At 37.1% G+C, this 24,518-nt stretch overlaps 1 protein-coding gene and 1 pseudogene across 5 annotated transcripts in view; one reads left to right on the plus strand and one right to left on the minus strand.

The window, feature by feature from the left end:
- AVL9 (AVL9 cell migration associated) overlaps positions 1-24,518 on the minus strand; it is a 65,923-nt gene that overhangs the window by 12,842 nt on the left and 28,563 nt on the right. For 3 of the 5 annotated variants that reach the window (XM_059885886.1, XM_059885885.1, XM_024991079.2), the window contains exons 7-15: positions 23,403-23,443; positions 22,135-22,173; positions 17,779-17,848; positions 16,960-17,492; positions 9,731-9,865; positions 7,528-7,747; positions 4,909-5,026; positions 2,343-2,396; positions 1,739-1,827 (exon numbers count right to left, since the gene is read on the minus strand). In XM_059885886.1, the coding sequence (XP_059741869.1) occupies positions 1,739-1,827; positions 2,343-2,396; positions 4,909-5,026; positions 7,528-7,747; positions 9,731-9,865; positions 16,960-17,492; positions 17,779-17,848; positions 22,135-22,173; positions 23,403-23,443 (1,299 nt within the window). The remainder of the gene's footprint in view (positions 1-1,738; positions 1,828-2,342; positions 2,397-4,908; positions 5,027-7,527; positions 7,748-9,730; positions 9,866-16,959; positions 17,493-17,778; positions 17,849-22,134; positions 22,174-23,402; positions 23,444-24,518) is intronic. The other 2 variants (XM_024991081.2, XM_024991082.2) reach the window with 2 other exon arrangements.
- Positions 8,857-9,687, plus strand: LOC782987 (large ribosomal subunit protein uL15-like; annotated as a pseudogene).

Genomic DNA, 24,518 nt, shown 5'->3' on the forward strand with positions numbered 1-24,518 from the left:
CTGTTTTGCTTTTAACAGCATTATCTCAAAAGCTGATGTTATAATGAAATTATTTAAGTTGAATCATACACACTCACTGTTCTTGGAGAGGGGAATGTGCAAGAAGGGAACAGGCCATAGAATTTAAATATCAGCAGCATCACTAAAAATTAACTGACATCATATACCTTTGATGAAGTAGAATTTTTCTATCAAAAACAAAGAATTCAAAATAAGTCAAAGGTATAATATTGTATGGAAATAAATGCTTATATATTTGATTCTATTCCCTTGTACAGGGGTCACAGGACTGTGTACCCCGTGTTTGTCTTTAAGTCTGTAGAATAGTTCTCTTACCCATCTCCAGATGTACAGGACATTAGAGCTAGGAAGGCCCTGGCACAGAGATCACCTAGTTCTGGGGCTTTAGAGTTGTGTTCAGTAAGGGTTAGTCAGCTAACCTTTAGCTAACCCTTAGCTCTCAGGAGCTAAGGAATGAGATGGGCCCAATTTTTAATACTGATATTACAAAACAAATGTAGCCAAGTGTAAATAACCGGACACTTGAGATAACTGGGAGTTCCCTGTACACTGTTACATGATTTCTTTAAGTCTAAATAGTATAAAAGTAAACAGTTAAAAATGTAGGAAAGAAGGAACAAGAAATTTCTTTAGAAAAAGAGATGGCTGCTACTGCTGCTGCTGCTAAGTCGCTTGAGTCGTGTCCGACTCTATGCGACCCCATGGACTGCAGCCTACCAGGCTTCTCCGTCCATGGGATTCTCCAGGCAAGAACACTGGAGTGGGTTGCCATTTCCTTCTCCAAGAAAAAGAGATGGAATAATCTTCAAAACAGCCAAAGTGAAAAAAGCTAGGTACAGAAGGATATACCTAACAACCATTCGTCTGATTTTGTTATCAGGGTAATATACCCTCATAAAACAAGTTGGGAGGTATTACCTCAACCATTACTTTCTGAAAGAGTTTGTATAAAATTAGCATTATTCCTTAAGTGTTTGATAAAATTCGTAAGTAAAGCCACCTGGGCTTAGATTACATTTAAAAACCTGTAGCAAGCCTTTAAACTTTAACTCAATTATTTAATATATTTAGGGCTATTCAGATTTTCTATTTCTTTACTGCACTGGTTTTGGCAATTAGAGTCTTTCAAGGATTTTGCAGATTTCATCTAAGCAGTTGAATAACTGGCACAAGATTATTCATAGTATTACCTAATTATCCTTTTAATTTCTGTAAGATCTATAGTGGTATCCCCTCTTTCATGCCCAATACTGGTCATTTGTATCTTCTTTTTCTCTTTACTAGTCTGTAGAAGTATCATTAATGTGATCTTTTCATAAAAACAATTGTTGGTTTTCACTGATCTTCTTTACTATGTGATACTACCTTAAAAGACAGCTGCTCCTAATGCCTACTTTATTATTATATAAATAGTACTCTACTATTTATAAAGAACTGTGGGCAGCTCAGAGACAGAAAGAGAAATCCAGAGAAGTTTGATTCCTGATAACAGATATGACAACATTTGCTAAACTTGGTTTGGCATTATCTAGTGTCACAAGCATTGTTTTAATGAATAAGACCAAAATTAAAAAGAAAAACCACTGTATATTCAACCATCTTGCATTATTATGTGATACACACATCTCTGCAACTTTATGTTTTTATCAATGACATACTGAGGATAGAGAAGAGATGTTTTATGATTCCAATCTGTTCCTGCCTAAGACATCCTTACCAACAGCTTTTCCTGTTTGTACAACATTCCGACTTGTTGTAACCATGACGTTTCCAAGTTTTTTGCCACGCTCACTGTTTTGAACAGAACTGAGTAAAGGAGAGAAATGTTAAGTAAGTACAGTTAAAAAAAAAAAAATCACTCACATATACATTAACCACTCTATAATCATCCCCCAAATCAGAATTATTGAGAAAAGAAGATAAATAATTCATTATTTGTTATACATCAATTAATTTACTAATATTTTAAATACAGGAATTTTCAGAAAATTTTAAAAGAATATACAGATGAGCCAGAAAGTGGTGTAAGGACATAAGGATGTATGGTTATACATAATTTGTATGGTCATAATTTGCTGAAGTTACTTCACCAGAATAAAAACGGCAAATCCTGCTATTAGTTCACACCATTCTCCATGGAACAGCAGTGTTTTCATTTTGAAACATACACACTGCTGAGCTAGAGAACGTTATGCACATATTTGGTTACTATTTGAAGCACAAGTCTATGAAGTGGAGAAAAACAATTCCCAATTAGCGATGAAACACATGGCATGAATTCAGACAGAAGAACGTTCCTAGTATTTTCCCTAAATACTCACTGTGAGAATCTTAACTTCATGTCTGACACTGAGTACTGTCCTTGGAAAGGATGGCTGTAAAACAAAGTTTGAGTTTAGACTATGAGTGTCTCACCAGTGAAGCTGTAACACAGAGTTATCACAAGGAAGTGTCAGGAAACTGCACTGGGGTGACTCAGGTGGGCGGCGGCGCTCCAAACGCGACACCGGAAATAGGGCTCCGATCACAGCTCTCCACTCACAGTCACGCAGTCTCTCTCAGCTTATGTACTTTGCTTGTAAAATAGGTGTTTTTTTTCCTTGGGTGGGGTTGGTTTGTGTTAGTGCCGCCCTAATGTTCCTCTTTGGTCTGAGGTGGGGCCCAAGCACCAACATTTTAAAAAAGCTCCTGGGACAGTCAGGGTTAGAGTCGTTGACTTTGGACATGGCTTGATTCTGGCCATCTTATAAATGGGTGCTATTGGTCAAAGGAAGATTTAATCTGTGGTATCAGAAAAGCAACTCAAAGTGCAGATCTTAGGGAAACAGTATGTATAAAAATCAAGCAACCTGATCAACATTACACTATAAAACAAGGAATCAGTAAACATTCAGATTCTTATCTCATACACAGGGCAGGGGTCCTTCTGTCAATGTCTAACAAAGAAAGTGACCAAAAAAAAAAAAAAGTCACCCTGGTGAAATTTGCAGCCACTTATTAAAACATTAAAACGCTATTATGTGGCTAATTCACGTGAATGTATGGCAAAAACCACCACAATATTGTAAAGTAATTAGCTTCCAATTAAAATTTTTAAAATGCTATTATGGCTTTTCAAATGATAACAAATTTATTTACTGGTCACATTAGGCATACATAACAACCTCTCTTTTATCTGGATTTCTGAATCACCAGTTGAAAGCATTGAGAGGACTTAATTTTCTAATCTTTAGGAGTGGAAGAAAGGGTTTCAAAGATCTCAAACCTTACATTTAGTTTTGAATATTTCTAAATTATATCCCCTGATGACAGCTGAAGACTATCATCATTTCTGTTTTTAATTTGGTGAAAATACTGAAAATCTGCTGACTATCATATCTGCATAATTTCCGAATTGAATTTTCTGGTCTTTTGCTTCAGCTTTCTTTCTCCTCAACCTAAATAACCTCAGTTATTTACATAGTTTTAAAAGCACTATTTTCACAATCCTTTAAAACACATGCCAGCTAATCCTCATAAGGACCTGCATTAAAATCTGTAGCGCTGCTTCAAGTTAAAGGCACTACGGCAGATGTAGCAGCTGAGTAAAGATCTGTCCAGGCTAACAGAGCCCCAGGGGAGGAGACAGAGCTGTGAATGGCCACTCCCCCAACACCACTACAACCAGCGCCACTGGGCAAACAAGCTCACATCCGTTTCTCTTCATTATTCTTTAGAACACAGACCTTGAGGTTAGTGAGGGAGAAGACTTTGAACTTAGACCTTTCATTTAATTCCATTAGTGTTTTTGCCTTTTAATTCTCTATGTTTTTACCACATCCAAATGGCAATCTAGGTTTCTGCCATAGCCCAGTATGAGGACAAAATTCACCAAAACTGGTCCTGAACCTAGTCATGGTTCTTGATGGATAAGTTTAGCCGACATGTTCTCCCAAGCCCTGCTTCCTTGCAGATGCTTCTGCAAGTTACAATGACATAAATCCCTGGGTTTTGTGTGTGTAGCCCCACTAAAGCACATTCCCAAGTCAAGTTTACCCAAGTTCCTAAATAATATGGTAATCAGTACTAAGTTGATTTTTGTCATATTTTCATGAAGAAGTAAAGTTTAAAATACAATGATACACCAATAAAAAGTAATTAAAAAACACATACACCAAAAAAACACAAATGAAAACAAAAGTTCAATGTATACTTATATCATAAAGAAATTAAAATCCTTTAATTTAGAAGTTCCCAATATGTACACATTATATCAATTGATCTCCTTAGACTCCACTCTCCCATTCACATGGTATTTTTTTTCTTAATGGCCCAATTCTCTAGCACATTTAAATGCCTTTTACGTGGAATAAAGTCTTTGCCCAGTCAACAGTCAATATTATGACAGGTATTAAATTTTGTTGGATCTTAGAATCTGATATGGAAATGGCACCAGATTTTACTGATTATCTAGGAATTCAAATATTGACTTTAGTTGTTCACACTTCATATTTTACAATAACCTCTCAGTTTTAACCAGTGCTATTTCCCTCAAGGCTTCTATCTCGCTTGACCATTCTGCTGAGGCAAAAATCCAGAGAAAGGGAGGAAAGATCGATATGACATACGAGCATCCCCACAGGCTAAGACTTTCGTCTCCTAATTATACTGGAAGCTGGGAGAAATGTTAGTGCTTCCAAAATGCCTTGTGCTTTGTGAGTAAGAAGTGTGAATAGGGAAGCAGTTTTCAGCTGCTTCCCTGTACTTAGGAGCCTTTTTTATTAAAAAATCTATTTAAGGGATTCTTGAAGATATTCACAGTATCATCAGAGTTCAGACATGATTTTCTTTATTCAGAAACCCTTAATAAGTCAACCACCTCTATCACCCTGTAGAGGATGTGCTTACTTCGGATTTATTTCTGCAAGTGCTGGATGCTTGTTGCTGTTCCAGACCCTGTAGTTGTGAGTGTTCTTCCATGCTGTAACAAAGGTCGTCCCATAGTCCGATAAGATCTTTTCATTATCTGTCAAGTAAATATTTGAAAGTTGGGCTGGACTGTAGCCAGTCAGGGTTATAAAGATTAATAACCAATAACAGTAAAGAAATGGCTTTAGCCTCCCTGTCCCCTGCTGCTTTCTTGGGGACAAAGCCTACCAAATGTCAGGAATCTTGGGTCAAGTTCCAGAACCCTAGTAAGAAGCTATGTGGCTTTTGCTAAGTCACTTGATCACCTGGGATTTCATTTTTCTTACTAGAAAATAAGGGGGTTGAGCCAAATATTTTCTAAGGTTCCTAAAAACTCCAAAATATTTCCATGTTCTCCTCACCAAGGTAAGGAGGCATAGTACTATTTATTAAAAACTACAGACTAGAGTGGGTTAAACATACTGACATATATATATATATGGAGTAGGCAATTAGGGTATTTTAAAAAATCTTTTCACAAATACCATTTTCTAAGAAAGGAAATTAGAATAATTGGTTCTTTTTAGCCATTCTTTTTTCTTTATCTTACTATTCGGTGAAACTCATTCTTGAGCCTCCATGCATTTCACGGTCAAAATACTTAATAAGGGGATTTTCATATATTTAATGCATAAAACTTTTTGGCTTCATCACTATCAAGAGGAAGCTTCAATCCACAGTGCTTCTTCTACTTGGAAGAACAGAAAAGGTTTGGAGAACTAATTCAAATGGCTATTGCTTCATATATTAATTCCAAGTTGCTTGCTTTGAAGGTGAAACATGTGACTTTCGTTGCTGGGAGAGGAAGAAAAGAACATTCATGGTTCTATATGTACCATAAGGAAGTGCTTTTAAGAACATATTCATCAATCAGCTCACTGGGCTAAATTTCCTTTAAAAGCTTGGGTGTGAACCAGACTACTTGGGTTGAAGTCCAGCTCAGTCTCCTACCAGGGGGGAGAGCAAGTTATTTAACCTCTCTGTGCCTCACTTTCTCAAATCTGTAAAATGAGGATGACATGGTATCTACCTCTAAGATTGCTGAGACGATGAAATGAGTTAGTAGATGTTAAGTGCTCTAAAAAAAATAAGGGTGGGTCTCCACACATGTTAAATGTTGCCTCTGAAAATACATAGCTACTGTGTACTCAGGAAAATATTTTTAAGAAGTAAATTAATCACTCAGGAACATACATGACTGGTGGAGACTTGGGTTTTCTTAATAGACAAACTGAGTGATTCTGGGTTAGAGGATTTAATTTGGGGATCTCAGTTGCTACAATTGTAGAAGAGGCAGACACTTAAAAAAAAAAATCCCATTAACAAATAAGGAGTCACTCCATAGATTTCTTAATGAATGAAGAACATGCCTGAAGCCTGGATTTAAAACTCTACAAATACTATCGGAAGAACTAATCTAGGAGGTGGCAGCAGTGGGGTTGATTTAAATATCTACAGACACCACAACTCGAAGGTATTTAAACATTGTGGAATCATACACTTATAAATGGTTAAGACGGTAAATTGTATATGGATTTCACAATTTTTAAAAAAGCAACCTGGAAACAGTTGGAGAGATCTTTGAGAAGCAGGAAAAACAGAAGCTCCATATACTTTTAACAGCCTTACCACCATCACTACCAAATCTGCTGCTGCTGCTAAGTCGCTTCAGTCGTGTCCGACTCTGTGAGACCCCATAGACGGCAGCCCACCAGGCTCCCCCGTCCCTGGGATTCTCCAGGCAAGAACACTGGACTGGGTTGCCATTTCCTTCTCCAATGCATGAAAGGGAAAAGGGAAAGTGATACGACTCTTAGCGACCCCACGGATTGCAGCCTACTAGACTCCTCCGTCCATGGGATTTTCCAGGCAAGAGTACTGGAGTGGGGTGCCAGTGCCTTCTCCGACTACCAAATCTACTGATTTGCTAATATGCAGGGTGGCAGGTATCCCAGGTGTGAAAACTCACTGCAGAGCTTCATTTTCTCCTTGAATATATTCGTTTCTATGGGGAATGAGAATTTTAACACAGGAGTGATTCTATGTTTGCCTGATCCATTTTAAACATTTAATAGGGATACTGTTAGAATGGATAAATTTGAAGGTTTAATCATTCAGAATGTGATCTGCAATGATTTCTACTTTTTAAATTTTTTTTTCCATCCCTCATATATCTTAAAAACATGTAAGCAGTGTTTATAAACAGCACTCAACTACTGATATATCCTTCCATATGGTGGGATACTAAGTCATGTAAAAAGTGATGAAGATCTGCATTTACTCTCTTGATACATGTTTATATTATAAAGAAAAACTAAGCTATAAAAAACATGAAAAATGGGATCCATGTTTGCAAGAGGACTACCATGAACACTACAAAACTAAAATCCAAAACATATGCATAGAAAAAGGTCTAGAAGGATATGAATTACTCAAACTGTGAAGAGTAGTTAATTCTATATGTGTGGAGTGACAGGTAATTTTTCTGATTACTTTATTTCTTATGCAATTCAAAGCATCCAGAGTTACAAAATGAGAAAGTGACTGTGAGCTCCTTACCTAGCTGCAGTGTGGCGGCCAACAGCGCATGAATATAGACTGCAAACTGTGCTCGGATCCACTCGTCACCTCCCTCCCAGCCCGTGCCGTCCAGGAAGACGTCGTCCCGGTTCTCAGTCACATGCCTCACTAGGTAATCTGCGAACCTTAGGTCTGCAGTGGTTGGATTGAGCAGCTTCCTAAGTTCTGGATCATGGATCTGGATCAGAGCTTCTTCTACCTAGAGGGTACCCAGGTACAAGTCAGAGTCTGGGCATTCATGCAGACATCCATGCCACACTTTAACTACTGGGAAGTCGGAGTTGGAAATAAAAAATATGAATAATAGCATTCTCAAAAGATGAGCCTAAGAAAGAGAGGTTTTTTATTCTGAAGCTGTTTCTTATTTTTCACTATTTAAAAAAAATGCTCATTTTTTGTTCTTACATGCATAAATACTTAATTTTGAATTATAAAAGTGATTCATGTTGACAAACATTTTGGAAAATATAGAAATGTACAGTAAAAATCACCTTTATCATACAAATAGAAATGAATACAATTAATTAAATACAATTACTAAAAATTTTTGCTTTGACCACGCACAGATACTTTGGGGTATATTTATTATATAATACTTGACACAGAAAGAACTATATGTAACTTACAGGTTAGTTTTAAAGTATAATAATAAATAATCATCAGCTTGCCAACCAACTAGAATGTAACAATAATGTTTAAGAAAACTCTGTGGTCCTTTCATCTATATCCTCCTGTCTTGGAAGGTATGATATATGTATTTTTCTCCCTCAATATTGGGATCCATATAGCTTTGAATCCCAGATTTTTAATTTATTGTATTATAAACATTTCCCCAGGAAGCACATTCTGGTACTTTCTGTTAGGAACTACAGAAACCTTAGGGTGGCTGAAATCCCCTCCACCCATTTATAAAAATTATTTTAATTGTAAAAGTTAACAAATTATTTATACTTCTATATTAATAAGATATAAAATGTTTATCTCTAGCTCCTTCCACTTGATATTGGGGCATATTAAACAAGGTAGAGGTATTTAAACTATTTAAATGATAAACACACTTTTATTGTGAGACTACAGTAAGACTCGGAGAAGGCAATGGCACCCCACTCCAGTACTCTTGCCTGGAGAATCCCATGGACGGAGGAGCCTGGTAGGCTGCAGTCCATGGGGTTGCGAAGAGTCCGACATGACTGAGCAACTTCACTTTCCCTTTTCCCTTTCATGCATTGGAGAAGGAAATGGCAACCCACTCCAGTGTTCTTGCCTGGAGAATCCCAGGGACAGGGGAGCCTGGTGGGCTGCTGTCTATGGGGTCGCACAGAGTCGGACACGACTAAAGCGACTTAGCAGCAGCAAAGTAAGACTAGATTGCCTTGGTAGGAATCCTGGCTCATCCACTTAGCAGCTGTCTGATCCCCTCTGTTCCTTAGCTTCACAGGTGTGATATGGACAGTAACAATGCCTATCTCACAGGTTGTTATGAAAATTAGATAAGTTCATATACCTAAGGTGCTTAGGATGCCTGGCAAAGGAAGCAATTATGACCACTATTAGTGTTGTTACTATGCCCCAAATTCCATTTAAAAAAGAAAAACAGGCTCTTTCGTCTAGGCCACCGACATGCCATCCAGACTAAGGAAGACCCGGAAACTTAGGGGCCACGTGAGCCACGGCCATGGCCGAGGCCGCACCGGCAAACACCGGCAACACCCGGGAGGCTGAGGTAATGCTGGTGGCATGCATCATCACAGGATCAACTTCGACAAATACCACCCAGGATACTTTGGGAAAGTTGGTATGAGGCATTACCACTTAAAGAGGAACCAGAGTTTCTGCCCGACTGTCAACTTGATAAATTGTGGACCTTGGTTAGTGAGCAGACACAAGTAAATGCTGCCAAGAACAAGACAGGAGCTGCTCCTATCATTGATGTGGTGCAATCAGGTTACTACAAAGTTCTGGGCAAAGGAAAGCTCCCAAAGCATCCTGTCATCGTGAAGGCCAAATTCTTCAGCAGAAGAACTGAGGAGAAGATTAAGGGTGTAGGTGGGGCTTGTGTCCTGGTGGCTTGAAGCCACATGCTGGGAAATTCATTAAATGTTAAGTGCTTTTCAAAAATAAAAAAAGAAAAAAGAAAAACAGGGACCAGCAGTCAAGTATCTGCACTCAGATGTCAACTTACTTCCACAATGGCATCACTGAGGTGTTTCTGTTGTCGAAAAAGGATGTTAGTAGCTCCAGCAACAAATCCTCGAATGGTGACATCAGAGAGAAGATGATGCTGCTGCAATGCCATATAAGGCAAACACAGATATCCCTATGAATTACAAGAGTAGAAAATGTTAGAAAAGTAATGGAACAGCCATGTCTCTCATAACAGCTGGTGTTTTGGTGGTTCCGTCACTAAGTTGTGTCCAACTCTTTGCGACCCCACGGACTGGGCCATGGTAGCCCACAAGGCTCCTCTGTCTATGGGATTTTCCAGGCTAGAATACTAGAATGGGTTGCCATTTGCTTTTCCAGGGGATTTCCCCCACTCAGGGATGGAATCTGGGTCTCCTGCATCACAGGTGGATTCTTTACCAACTGAACCACCAGGGAAGCCCCTCGTCAAGCCTAGACAGCTAATAGTAGGAAAGGAAAGTTCCAGTCTTCCTACAACCTCATGCTATTCCTAACACAGCTGATCTTTGAATCAACACAATAATATACCAATAATAACAACCACAGGTCCTGACTGTATTAAGGCCAGTTAATTGCTAACCTGCTCCATTAATGGTCAAATCTTGGCAAGGTGGTCTAACATGAAGGTTTGTCTTGTGTGACCTCTTGGCTTTCAGTTCAACTTAAAAGCTACTATATATATAAGCTAGGGTTTTTTTTTTTTTCATTTAGGAATGAAGTACTAATATTAAGCCCATTAAAAGTCTGCCGTTTATTAGAAAGCTGTTCCTTCTTCCAGTAAAATTTTAAAACACAGGCATTTGCACATAACCACCAAAGTACTCTTGTGAGAATAGCAAAGCACTGCATGGCAATTATTTTACTGTCCTATAATTTAAAATGATACAGTATTTCAAGATATTTGCTACTAAATGTTCAAAGCAAAAATGACCATGGCAGTAGTTGTGTATTTAAAATTTCCAGTTGAATTGCATTTGAAAATGCCATTGCCCTGAAATTTATATTTTAACTGCCAAACCACAGCAGGGAGTTAAGTGTACAAAAAATAGCCTATATCCTGAGAAAAAAGGAATGCTAACACTGGAATGATGCACTGAAGGAGTAAATGGAATTTCTGCTGAAAAATTCTAAATCAAGATAGGTCTCAACAAGTGGCATAATTTGTGTATAAAGTCAGGAGGGAGGACTCGCTGAACTCCTGAGTTTGTTTTCTATCAAGTTCGATGACAGCTTTATTTATTTGTTATCCTAATCATCTTTAAAAAAATAAAACAAAACACTGAACCACAGTTATCCAGATAATGTCTTGTTTCTACCATGAGAATTTCTCTGAGGGAAGGAGACACTATTTCTGCTACTTCATGTCCTTCGCTATGTCTAGGATGTACCATACCGCCAGCTATTAGGAGAAGACATGAGAGAAGACTTCCAGAAGTTGGAATACATGTCTGGTAAACTGGTTTCATTCTCCTTCTTGACAATGTTTTCCTCCCCTCTATAAAATGCGAAATAGCAGAAGCAGCAAAAATAAACCCATGTCTATGCCTTACACATATTCAGTATATTATAGTGCTTCTCAACCCACGCCCTCTTGTGACTAAAGGTGGAAAGGACCCATGCTCATGCCAAAGCACTCAAACGGCTGGCAGACTCATGGGTCATACTTTACCTTGTGTGCTGCGTATTAAAAACTTGTTACCTGTTTCTTTTTTTTGGTTACCTGTTTCTGAACATAAATACTACAATGCTGAATGCTCTTTAAAACTTTATATGGACTCCCCCGAATACTCCTACCTCCCCAGCCAGGACTGAGAATCCTTGATAAGGGCACTTTCAGAACTACCAATATTTACAAAGATTGATTCAGTTGCTCATAGTATTGCATTTCACAACTGATTCTGTTAAAGAAGAAAAGTCTGTTGTCAACAGTGGAATTCTTGGCTAAGTCGCATGAAAACTAAGAATGTAGTTTTTTTAAAAAGTCAATAGTTCAAAGTTCTTTTTTTTAAATGAAGAAACACAGTCCTTAAAATATTACACATATCCATATTCTTTGACCCAGGATTTTACTTCTTACAATTTATCCTACAGATACACCTGTTCATATGTGAGATTTGTAAAAAGTTACTTATTGCAGCATTACTTATCATTGCAAAAGACAGGAAACCTAACTATTCATGACTAGGGCAATGAATCGGAGAAGGCAATGACAACCCACTCCAGTACTCTTGCCTGGAAAATCCCATGGACGGAGGAGCCTGGTAGGCTGCAGTCAATGGGATCGCTAACAGTCGGACACGACTGAGCGACTTCACTTTCACTTTTCACTTTCATGCACTGGAGAAGGAAATGGCAACCCACTCCAGTGTTCTTGCCTGGAGAATCCCAAGGACGGGGGAGCCTGGTGGGCTGCCGTCTATGGGGTCGCACAGAGTCGGACACGACTGAAGTGACTTAGCAGCAGCAGCAGCAGGGCAATGAATAAATGTTTTTCTATATGATGGAGTACCCTGCAGTAAGTGATGAAGTTCATCTCCAGGGAATATTTTGTTAAAAAAAAAAAAAAAAAAAAAAGGACATAGATTAGGTAAGGTTGGTTACCAACAGAGAGGGGAATAAATTTCCTGCTATTCTCTGAGTAGCAGGGAATGGAATGAGAGAGATTTTTTATTATTATAGATGCTCTGGAACCTTCTTAATATTGAACCATGTAAAAGCATTGCAGATTTATAAAGTTATTTTAAATAGTAGTTCAAAATAACCTTAAAATTTTAGCATCATCACTTTTACCGATGGTCAATCCAGCCTAAATTTAAAGGTCTCCAACGTACAGAGGTATGGCTTCCCTGGTGGCTTAGACGGTAAAGCGTCTGCCTACAATGCAGGAGACCCGGGTTTGATCCCTGAGTCGGGAAGATCCCCTGGAGAAGGAAATGGCAATCCACTCCAGTACTATGGCCTGGAAAATGTACAGTGGCAGCAAGAGTCTGAGTACATTAAAATACAGCAGCCTCTACACCCAAACACACCACCACTTTCCACTTTTCTAGGGTGCTTTAACTTCTACATTCGGGCTGAGGTATATAATGGCCAAAAAAAAAAAAAAGAAACTGAAGAGATATTTGCACACCTATGTTCACAGCAGCACTACTCACAATAGCCAAAATGCAGAAGCAACCCAAATGCCCATTGATGGATAAATGGATAAGGAAAATGTGGTATATACATACAATGGAATATGATTCAGCCTGAAGAAGGACAGGAATTCTGTCATTTGCTACAACATGGATGAACCTTGAGGATATTGTGTTAAGTGAAATAGGCCAGTCACAAAAAGATAAATGCTCTATGATTCTACTTATGTAAGTATTTAAAAATAGTTAAGTTCATAGAAACAGTGATGGGTGCCAAGGGCTGGGTGAGGGGAGAATGGGGAGTTGTGGTTTAAAGAATACAGACTTTCAGTTTTGCATGATGAGAAAGTTCTAGAGATCTGTAGTACAACCATGAGAATACACTTAATACCACATAATTATGCACTTAAAAATGATAGAGTGGATAAATCTTATATTTGTTTTTTGACCATGACTAAAATGAAGAAAAAGATAGCATCAAAAAACACACCTCAGCTTGGAAAATCTGGCAGACCTGTTGTGAGCTGATCTGTTACAGCACTTCAAAAGCATACTGCCTTCTCCGTTGTGACCTGGGAAGGGCTACAATGTCATCAGGACCAACTGCCACTTTCTTATCTCTTAGGTCTGAGATGATAAGCATGTTTGTGAACCGCAAGCCTCCATACTGTAGGGGTGTCAGTTCTCTCCAAACTTTATCTAGCACTTAAAGGTAACCCCTATCTAAATCTTAAGTATAAGAACTTAAGTTGATCCTGAAATTGATGCGGAAATGCAAAGGGCTAAGAAACTCCTGAAGAACAATAGCAAGAGGGGAAGCCTTTTCTCTGCCTGACACGACATAATGGTAATTAATACAGTGCGGGACTGACCCAAGGATAGACAGATACATGGATGAAGCAGCAACAAAGCACAGAGACAGACGCCCTTCCTCAATATACACAAAAATGAATTCCAGGTAGACAAAACCCAAAATGTGGAAGTCAAAACTACAAAGCCTGAAGTCTCACAAATCATGACAATGAGGGAGACAATCCAGAAGGTTTAAACAATTACTACACAAAAGGAAATTCAAAAGGTTACCAAGAATATGAAAAGATGGTCAGCCTCAACAGTGACTACTGAAAAAAAGACAAGAGCCACGAGATACCATCAGACTGGCTAAATATTAGGAGGTTTGACAATAACAACCATTGGTGAGAATGTGAAGCAAAGGGAACTCTTATCCACTGCTGTGGGAATAGAAATTGTCACAACCACTTTAGAAAACAGTTTGGAATTATTCTAGTAAAGCTAATCTACCCATTCCTTATAATCCAGTATTCCCACTTCTAAGCACTGACTCCTAAAGAAATGCTTGCACGTATACAGCCAAGATTACTGAATAAGAATTTAACAGAAGCGTTATTTGTAGTAACCAGAAACTAGAAACAATGTAGATATCCATCCACAGAATTTATATATTGCAGAATAGCCAAAACCAGAAAACTACAGAGGAATAATAAAACACAACTTCATGCAAAATTATGATGAAACTAAAAATCATGTTGAGAGAGGAGGGGGAAAAATTGTGGTGCCACTTAAATAAATAAAACTCAAAAACATGCATCTGTTACTTTTTAGCTAGTCGTCAAGTTATTTATAGGTTCCCTAAATTTGAATATGACACACTGTAAGCAAGCAAACCAAATATAAACTCAGAAGCAATATTTAAAGAAGTTTAATACATGAAACAGAAAAAATTTTGTTTTCCAACTACATTTACTATTAATTCTTTCTTAAGTTTATTGCTTTACTAAAACAGTTACAGACTGAAACAACAGAATTCTAAATTAAGTGATCTTCTGGTGGAGGCAATTATTACTAAATTTTTAAAAGTACCAGATACATGTAATTTAAAAAACTAAGAAGTAGGTGTTCACCTTTTTTTAAAAGTTAAAACTTTCACTTTGAAAAAATTTTTTTTTAGTGAATACCTAAAATCACCATAGATATCTATGAATACCTGGGTACATTTCCTAAATTTTCATCTTTCTCCTTTGGTTCCCTCATTGCCCTCCCCTCATCCCGCGGAATCCTGTCCTAAAGTTGCCACCAGTCCCATCTCCTCCCCCTCAGCAACCTAGTTTCTTCCTCACATCCCTAATTAAGCTCTCAGGAAAAGTTCAAGCATATTTTCGGGTCTGGTACCTATAGTGTTTATGTAATAAGCCTCATCTCTAAGACTGAGAAGAAATGCACCATCAATTTCAAGCCCCAGAGAGAAGACTGGAAATTCGGAGCTTTGGAATCTCTCCAAGCATAACTTTCATATGTGAACACAGTCAGGGGACCAGTCAACTCATTATTCTCTTCAAAGCTTGCTATCTTACTTCAGCAATACTGTGTGGGCATCCAAGCTTCTCTCTGGCTATATTTGAAATGACTTTTCAGGATGTTTTGCTAATCCAGGTCTTCTCTACAAGTATTTTTAAGATCTTCAAGAGAAGGAAAGAAGAAAAGCCTAAAGGCAACTCATTTTTAAGTATATTTCATATTCCAAAGCTGCTGACATCAAAGAATCAGCAATTGTATTTGAAACTGTGATTAAACAAGTTAGATTTGAGTCATTACATAATAAAACAGAAAACCTAAAAGGAAAATGTTTAATTTACCATAATGATGGTGGTAAGCCCATCATATATTCAGTACTAGTGTACAAAGAGAATATTCTGTCAAACAGTTTATTAACAGCACATACAACACATTAACATTGCTTTGTTTAGTTCAGCGACCTCGCAGACAAAACCAAAATCCCCCACCCCAGTTAATCTCCCTCCTGGTATCTCCACAATGATAAAAATTAGAGTGGGTGGGTTAAGTTGCAAAAGTAAGGGCTCCAAAAAGTATAGGCAGTCATGACACCCACGTGTGAGTTCAGAAAACCCACAATTTGTGGCTGTTGAGTACACTTAGTAGTCTGAGGGCCCAGAGTTTTCTCCCCAGGCTCCTAAACTCCAGTTTTAAGCAAATATGCATTAGTTCAATCAAGAAACCGATTAAGATAATTTCAACATCCCCTAACAGACCACAAAATGAACAAAGACAGCATTTTCTGCTAACTATTCAGCAATACTGACTTGGGGCAAGTACTTATTTGTAAAACTAGATAAACCCAGAAAGAATTTACCACATAGTGGAGAAGAACTGATGTCAAGTCAATGCTATCCATTTTCTTTTCCATATAAAGTTTTACTTCCAGCATAAAGGAAGGTATTTAGAGAAAAACATAAATTTTGTTCTAGTTACTGGACAGATGCATCTGTCTTTCATGGTTAAACTGAAAAGCCATGGATACAAGAATTTAGAACCTAGTATAGGGCCTGGCACGTAGGAAGGTAATAAATACTTCTTTGACTGAAAAATGAAATGGGACTTTTCATCTTCTTCATTACAAAAAATAATTCATGAATGAGAATAAAGTAGCTTCTCCTGTTAGGATTAAAAAAAAAAAACCAAACCTCAAATGTAGCTTCCAGAATCCTAATATAGTATTACTGACATAAAGAAATGATATCCTAGAAATAAGATACTAAATCAAAGATGCAATTTGTTTTACTATGGTGTGTTTAAATTATTTAAAAAAATTAGAAATACGTTTTGTATGTTTTTCCATAAAAAGATTAAAGATTAATTTTTAAGGCAAGTTAACCAAAACAGTGTATTATATCTATGAAGGGTACTAATATTTAAGTTAGCCATCTAAGCTTTTTATTCTTTCTTATAAAATTGAAGCTTTTGGAATTATGGTATTTTAATATAGATTCATTAAATGTAATCAAGGCTGTCTTGTTTTTTTTCCCCTGAAGGTAAACCTGACTAATGAAAAACACACCAAACACAGTGATTGCTGACCTCAGTTTCCAAACTCTAATCAAAATCCCCTGCAGTCTTACATCATGGTCACAGGTGTCATAGTACTACACATCTGCTATGTTATTTTACACTTTTCAATGAGAATTTGCACACTTAAATGTGTTCAACACTGAAAGTTAAATTCTGAAAGGAGTTTGTGCTATCCTTATGGGCTTTAATGAAGGACGTTAACTCTTACCTTTGTGAAGATGGCCAGGGGCATGCCATACTGGTCCTCCTCCAAGCCAGAAATCAGCCCTGGTATTAGGACCACCTGGCCGGTATTAGCTTGAGGTTGAACAGTAATCGGAGGACTATCTGAGGGCAAAGAGTCCTTTGGAAATGAGTTTGTCTGTTCTGACCCCACCTGTTCTCGTTCTTTCAAGGAGGAGTCCTCTAAGACAGTAGGATCCAAGGTCTCCCAGTCACTTTCTGAAGACTCTGGAGATGGGCGAGAAGGAGGTTTCAGATACTGATTGCTATCACTGGCTTCTTGTTCACTGCTATCATCTTCTACCTGGAACAAAGGTTCTTCAGTTTTGATGGCTGCATCTCCTCCATGGTTTCCCAGGATTTTCTTGACAGTTCCCAAGTTGGTATTTGAAATGTCAGAAGCAGGCACAGAAACAAATTCATCTGCAGGGGGATTACTTTCCTGAAGCCCAGCATCTTCAGACATACTTTTTCGGGGTCTATACTGAGAACTGTCACTGAGTCCATGTTCAATCATGCCTAAAACATACAATATTGGAGAATAGTTTGGCTTAGAAAAAGATATCAGAAGATAAGAGCTGTGTGTTCTGCTTTAAATAGTGGAACTCCTATAAAAATTTTTAAAGAGCTATGCTTACTCAAATTTTAATTGAAAAAAAGAAAATCTCAGACAAAAGAAAAATCTATTGTCAAAGTAAAAATATCCTATTAAAATAGACGGTGACCCTAACCACTTTGTCCTTGAAAATTTTTATCATTCAAAGGTCCAGAATAAGTAAGAGAATGGAAACTGCTACCCTCTTACCTGGAAAAAGGGATAACACAGTCATCAGGGCACCCACCAATTTATTCACTGGAGAAATATAAAAGAGAACCTGAAATGGAGTCAATCAAAATTAAATTAGAAAATCCACAAGTCCACAATGACACTTTTTAAAAAAGAAAAAAGCAAAGAAGGGAGAGAAGAAAACTCTTCTTTATGGAAGTATAACAGCTAATAAATACAGAATTTATGACAGAATCAGAAAACCATGGTTCAAGTAAAAATTACCAACGGATGCTGAAACTATTGTGCAAGGCTCTTGGGCAACAGGATATTTATTCATATTAGCTTCAAATTTATCATCCCACAGTTCACCTATTAATTGCAAAGGAAAATAACAAGTACTAATATGAAGAAACCTGGCGATCACCACCTTAGTCAAATGATCAAACTTCATATCACCAATAAGAGAACAAGCAGTTATGGGCCTCCAGTTATGATGCCCCAGGAGGACACATCACTACCTATACAATATTCTTGCCAAAAAAGTTTAGTCTGAAATGAGAAAAAGGAAAATAATCATACAAATCTAATATAAAAATGCAACTAATCTGGATTATTAAAAAAAAAAAAAATCCATGTTATAAAAACAGAAACAAAACAAGAAGCGAGGTGGTAGAACTGTTTGAGATTAAAGAGAGCTAACAATGCAATACATGATCCATGGTCCCCAGATTAAGAAAAGCAAACAGTTTATAGCACATTATTATGATACCTAGGGAAATCTGAAAAGGCACTGTACATTAGATATCATTTATTATCTCAGTGTTAAATTTCTTGAATAGGAAAATACTTTTGTTATGTAGGAATATACCCTATTCTTTTTTAAAAGGTTTTATTTATTTACTTTTGGCTGTGCTGGGTCTTCATTGTTGTGTGGGCTTTTTCTTTAGTTGCAGAGAGCTGGAGCTCGGAGAAGGTGATGGCACCCCACTCCAGTACTCTTGCCTGGAAAATCCCATGGATGGAGGAGCCTGGTGGGCTGCAGTCCATGGGGTCGCACAGAGTCGGACACAACTGAAGTGACTTAGCAGCAGCAGGAGCTACTCTCCAGGTGTGGTGTGACAGCTTCTCATTGTGGTGGCATCTCTTGTGGAGCATGGGCTCTAGGGCTCACAGGCTTAGCTGTCCCACAGCATGTGGGATATTCCTGGATCAGGGATTGAACCTGTGTCTTCTACATTGGCAGGTCAACTCTTTACCACTGAGCCACCAGGGAAGCCCCAGGAATATACCTTTATTCTTAAGAAATATATCTGAAAATGTTTAGGGATGAAGTACCGTGGTTCTACAAATTAGTTGAAAATTATTATGATTCAGGGAGAAGAATGAATGTATATAAAACAATGTCATGCAGAAGTGGCAAAATGCTACAACAGATGAAGGATGTAAAGTGTCCATTATAAAATTATTCCATCAACTTTCTTGTAGGGTTTTCAGAATAAAAATTGAGGGATAGGGTTCAGTTAGATACACAACTACAACTAACACTAGTGATAATTAAATGAGATGAAAAAACAAGCATATAGTTGCTGAGGTGAGTTTTTTTTCTTTGTTTTAACAATTAAATCATTTAGTAGCACGAAGTCATATCTAATAAAGCATGGTGCCCACAATCACCTGTGCTCTCCTTAAACATTGATGATTTAAGGAGTAGTGTGCAAATACAGAGAAACCAAGACTTGCATTAAAGGATGTCTTTACCAAGTGAATATAAAAAGGGTATACCTATGATCTGCCATGTTAAATAAAGTCTACTTGATCATAAATGTGGCTAGACTAAGTATTATTTTGCAAAATTTTTTTTTCAGATATATGTAACCATGTGTGCTGCATTGAAAAACATTTTTTTACAATTATAAGTTGCAATAAAAATTTGAAACTTACAACTAAACAACAAAAAACCAAATCTGATTAAAAATGGGTATAGGATTAGGGAAGACATTTCTCCAAGGAAGATATACAAGTGGCCAACAAAAACATGAAAAGGTGCTCACATAACTAATTATTAGGAAAATGCGAATCAAAACCAGGAGATACTACCTCACACCTATTAGGATGGCTACTATCAAAAAACAAGCAAATAACAAATGCTGGATAGAATGTGGAAAAATTGGAACCCTTGTGCACTGTTGGTAGGAATGTAAAATGGTGCGGCCACTATGGAAAACACATCAGTTCCTCAAAACATTAAAAACAGAACTACCATGTGATTCAGAGATGCCACTTCTAGGTATACACTCCAAAACACTGAAACCAAGGCCTTGAAGACATTTACACAGACCCATGTTCACAGCAGTATTATTCATGAGAGCCAAAAGGCGGAAGCAACCCAAGTGTCCATCAATGAATGAAGGGATAAAAAAATGCTCTATGTACATGCAATGGAATATTATTCATCCTTAAAAAGGAAGGAAATTCTGACATCTGTTGTACATGGATGAACCTTGAGGACACTGTGCTAAATGAAATAAGCCAAACACGTATGATTTCACTTGTGAGAAACCTAGAATAGTCCAGTTTATAGAGACAGAAAGTACAAGGGTGGTCGCCAGTGGTGGGAGAAGGGGTGAAAGTGGAGTTATTGTTTAATGGGTAGAGTTTCGGTTTTGCACAATGAAGAGAGTTCTGAGGACAGATGGTAATACCACAACAACGTGAACACACTTAATGCTATGAAACTGCACACTTGAAAATGGTTAAGATGGTTAATTATATGTTACATGTATTTTACAACTAAGAGCTTCTTTTAAAGGTTGAAATATTGCACTAGTACATGCTTCATTCTTTTTTTTAAATTTACTTTCCTGTTTGAAGAAAGAATACATATTCATTCAGAAAACCAGAATAAAGAAAAGTATTTCCTTGTTAAAAAATATGCATGGTCACCAAACTGTTGCTGTCTTTCCTTCCAATCTCATTTAAATGAATAAATACATTTATTTATAAAATCAGAATCCTGGGCTTGATATGTAGTTGGATCACCATTTTTCACTTAACATGCTATGAAACATCTTTCCAATAATAAAACCACTCAGAATCTTTTTTGTTGTTTGGAATTATATACAAGATAAATCAAAACTTAAGTTATCCATTGATAATTTATTATTAAAAATGATTCTGTGAAAGAATCTCTTGGAGCTCTGTGTCAACTCAGATAAATTCTGGAAAATAAATCTCTTAAGAGGACAATTACTGGGCCAAATGGATAAACATTTTTTATGATAATGAATTATACTGGACATTGTGAATGACTGACCTTCCAACATCCATTCCATCTCTATTGAGCACAGTAATAGTGACCACAGATCCAGGGATGGCTCCTGACTAGTCTAAACCAGAGGTCAGCAAACTTTCTATAGAAGGTGAGATAGTAAGCATTTTTCATTTGTGGGCCATTTGGTCTCTGTTCCAACTACTTAACTCTCCCACTGTAGTGCAAAGGCAGCCATAAACAATAAGTTGAAGAATGGCTGAAACTGTGTTCCAAGAAAACTTCATTTACAACAATAGCTGGTGGGCCAAATTTGGCCCTTGGGCTTAAGTGTGCAGACCTTGGTCTAAAATCCCTTATAATTTTTTATCTAAAATCATGGTAATCCCATCCCTTTGTACCAGAGAGTGCATCTGGAACCCAGACTTAAGCCAATCAATACAGGCATTTCTTTAGCAACAATTATTAGTTCTGAGTAGGCATATGGCCTCACAGGCCCAAATGAATTGAAGGGAAGAATTCTCATTAAATTAGGGAAAAGATATTATCTCTGCCACTAGCATATAGCTGAGGCAGCATATAGCTCAACCACTGTTGGCAGTAATCCTATACTACAAGGGAAATCAGGCTCAAGATAAAGCTAGCACTGTGGACTGTAGAGCAAAGAGATGAAAAAAATCTAGGTAATTAATTATATTATCAAACCATTCAGTCAACATACTCTCAAGTCTGAAGCAAGCCAATACATTTTTTAAGTCAATTTAGACTGAGTTTTGGGGACTTCCCTAGTGGTCCAGGGGAAGACTCTGGACTCCTACTGCAGAGGGTGCAGGTTCCATTCCTGGTCAGGTAACTAAGATTCCGCATGCCAATGCAGCACGGCCACATATGCATACATAGATAGAGTTCTCTATTACCTATATAGTCAAAACCACCTTGATAACTGAATACTATCAAACTGCCCCCAGAAAACACTGCACGAATTCACACTTCTATAGTAGTAAAAAAGAATACGTACTTTAAGCTCACCACAATTTGATAGCCAAAAAAGTCTTAATTTATACTTTAGTTTTATTTTAAGAAATGTCAATAAATGTTAAATATTCCATCCATTCAGATCTCACCTTTTTTTCAAGAAGAATTAGTTTAAATAGGATTAGAACCTGAAGAAAGAAAAATAATATTGTATTAAAATAAGAAATCCAAGCCTATTATTCATTTGCCTTTGTCCTTCCTCAAACATAACCATGTAACATTGAGTCAATAATATTAAATAATTCTAGTGCTTTAAAAATAATTGAAAATCATGAACTTATACTGAGAAATTAAGTATCTGAGTTCTCTAAAAAATGTGATGCTGCTGCTGCTGCTGCTAAGTCGCTTCAGTCGTGTCCAACTCTGTGCAACCCCATAAATCACTATCAAATTGGACTTTTGGGAGGAAGTTGTGCCATTTTTTGCTTGAAATATCTGCAAGCCCGTTAAAGGGAAGGTACTTTTCATTTACTTCTGTTTGTCCAGGGCACTCACAGAGCAGACACTCACTATATGTGTTAAGGGAACAATCAATGCGTGTATGCCCCAGTCAAAAGATGTTAAGTATAGATATTTTGCTGGAAAATGTTTCACTCTCAGGGCAGCATACAAAATAGTCTACAAGATTAATTAAAACGTATTTCTTTCACATGTTGTATACACACACACACACACACATACACATATACACACAATGGATTACTACTCAGGCATAAGAAACAATGCCATTTGGAGCAATACGGATGGACCTGGAGATTATCATACTAAATGAAGTAAGTCAGAGGGAGAAGACAAATGCCATAGGATATCACTTACATGTGGAATCTAAAATACAATGCAAATAAACTTATCCATGAAATAGACTCACAGGCTTACAGAACAGATTTGTGGTTGCCAAGTGTGTGTGGCGGGGGTTGTGAGGAGTGATTGGGAGTTTGAGATTGGTGGATGCAAACTATTACGTACAGAATGGATAAACAAGGTCCTGCTATATAACATAGGGAACTATTCTCAACATCCTGTAATAAACCATAGTGAAGAAGAATAGAATAAAATAAAACATGTTTCTTTCCACTCTAATTTCATAATATCCAAAATATCAACAACTGTATAAAAAAGTATCCTATCCTGCAATGAAATAAACAGACACCGTGTACTTTTAGAAATTTCTATTATATAAGCACTACCAACACTTTTAACTATCATTATGACAGCTGTCTCAGAAAAATTAAAACATGGTTATGCCATAATCTGCATTAGACCATGCAGCTCATGAAATCTGCCTAGTTAAATGAACATCTGCCTAGTTAAATGAACATAATTTGAGTACATCATAAATTTAAATAAGGTATCATACCTTATGTCGAAAATGAAGCACAAGATCCCGAGGAGATAAACCTATAATGTTAAAAAAAGAAAAGAAAAGCTAATCTGTGACTATAACCTACTGTTTTTGTCAAAGGAAGTTTTAATCTCCTCCAAAAAGTTGGGTAAAAGTAGGGCTATGCAAAATTTAAATATTTATATAATATCTGATTATGTACACATACAAACAGAACTTCAACACTGTCGGACAGAACGTCCTGAAATAATGGAAATATTCTAAATCTACATTGTCCAATAGAGTAGACGTAAGTGGCCACTGAGTACTTGAAATACAGCAACTGACAAACTGATTTTTAAATTTTATTTAACTTCTATTAATTCTAATCTAAATGTAAAGTTATTTGTGTCTAGAGGCTCATGTTGTGGCTGTGCAACTCTCACACCTTCTCCCCATTCTAAAGCCATCTCACAAATTACACAAGTTTAGAAATCATGAGGCTTTACTTCACAGTAGCAGTCAATCATTTAAACAAGGTTTTTGGGCACTATACCCCATAGGTATTATTTCTGAATCACAGGCTTCTCTTATCGCCTGTCATAAGACAAGATAAATTTATTCAGAGAAAAATATATCCTCCGAAAACGAGTTTTATAACTAGTTCACATTACACATAAGACTGCAAAAGTGAACCTAGCACAGTTTGGCTACTTTATGCTAAAATTCGAAGTGAGTGAGCACAAATCACTATGTGATCAAGATGTGATCATGATTCTTTTTAAAAAATAATTATGAAAATGACTTTTACTGAGTGCCTGACACACCAATGGATGTTCTTGGTTGTGAAAATAGCATAAAACTCCCACTTGAAAAATCTTGGAATAGAAAGACACTAATAAGCAGATCTCTCTCTCCCTCGCTCTCCCTCTGTGTTATGACAAGGAACTGACCTGATCAGCATTAACGTAAGGAAAAGAAAAAACTTCCATTATTATTCTGAAAAGCTGAAATATGCTTTATACAATAATGCTTCTAAATTTTGGTTGGAGAATTTAGATACCATATAGAAATCTAACTCTGATCATGAAGTTTTACATGCAACCAACATGCCAAACAAAAAGAAAAGAGGGCATTTCTTCTGACTTGTAG

The sequence above is a fragment of the Bos taurus genome, chromosome 4 (genome assembly GCF_002263795.3).
Source record: "Bos taurus isolate L1 Dominette 01449 registration number 42190680 breed Hereford chromosome 4, ARS-UCD2.0, whole genome shotgun sequence".
Taxonomy (NCBI): domain Eukaryota; kingdom Metazoa; phylum Chordata; class Mammalia; order Artiodactyla; family Bovidae; genus Bos; species Bos taurus.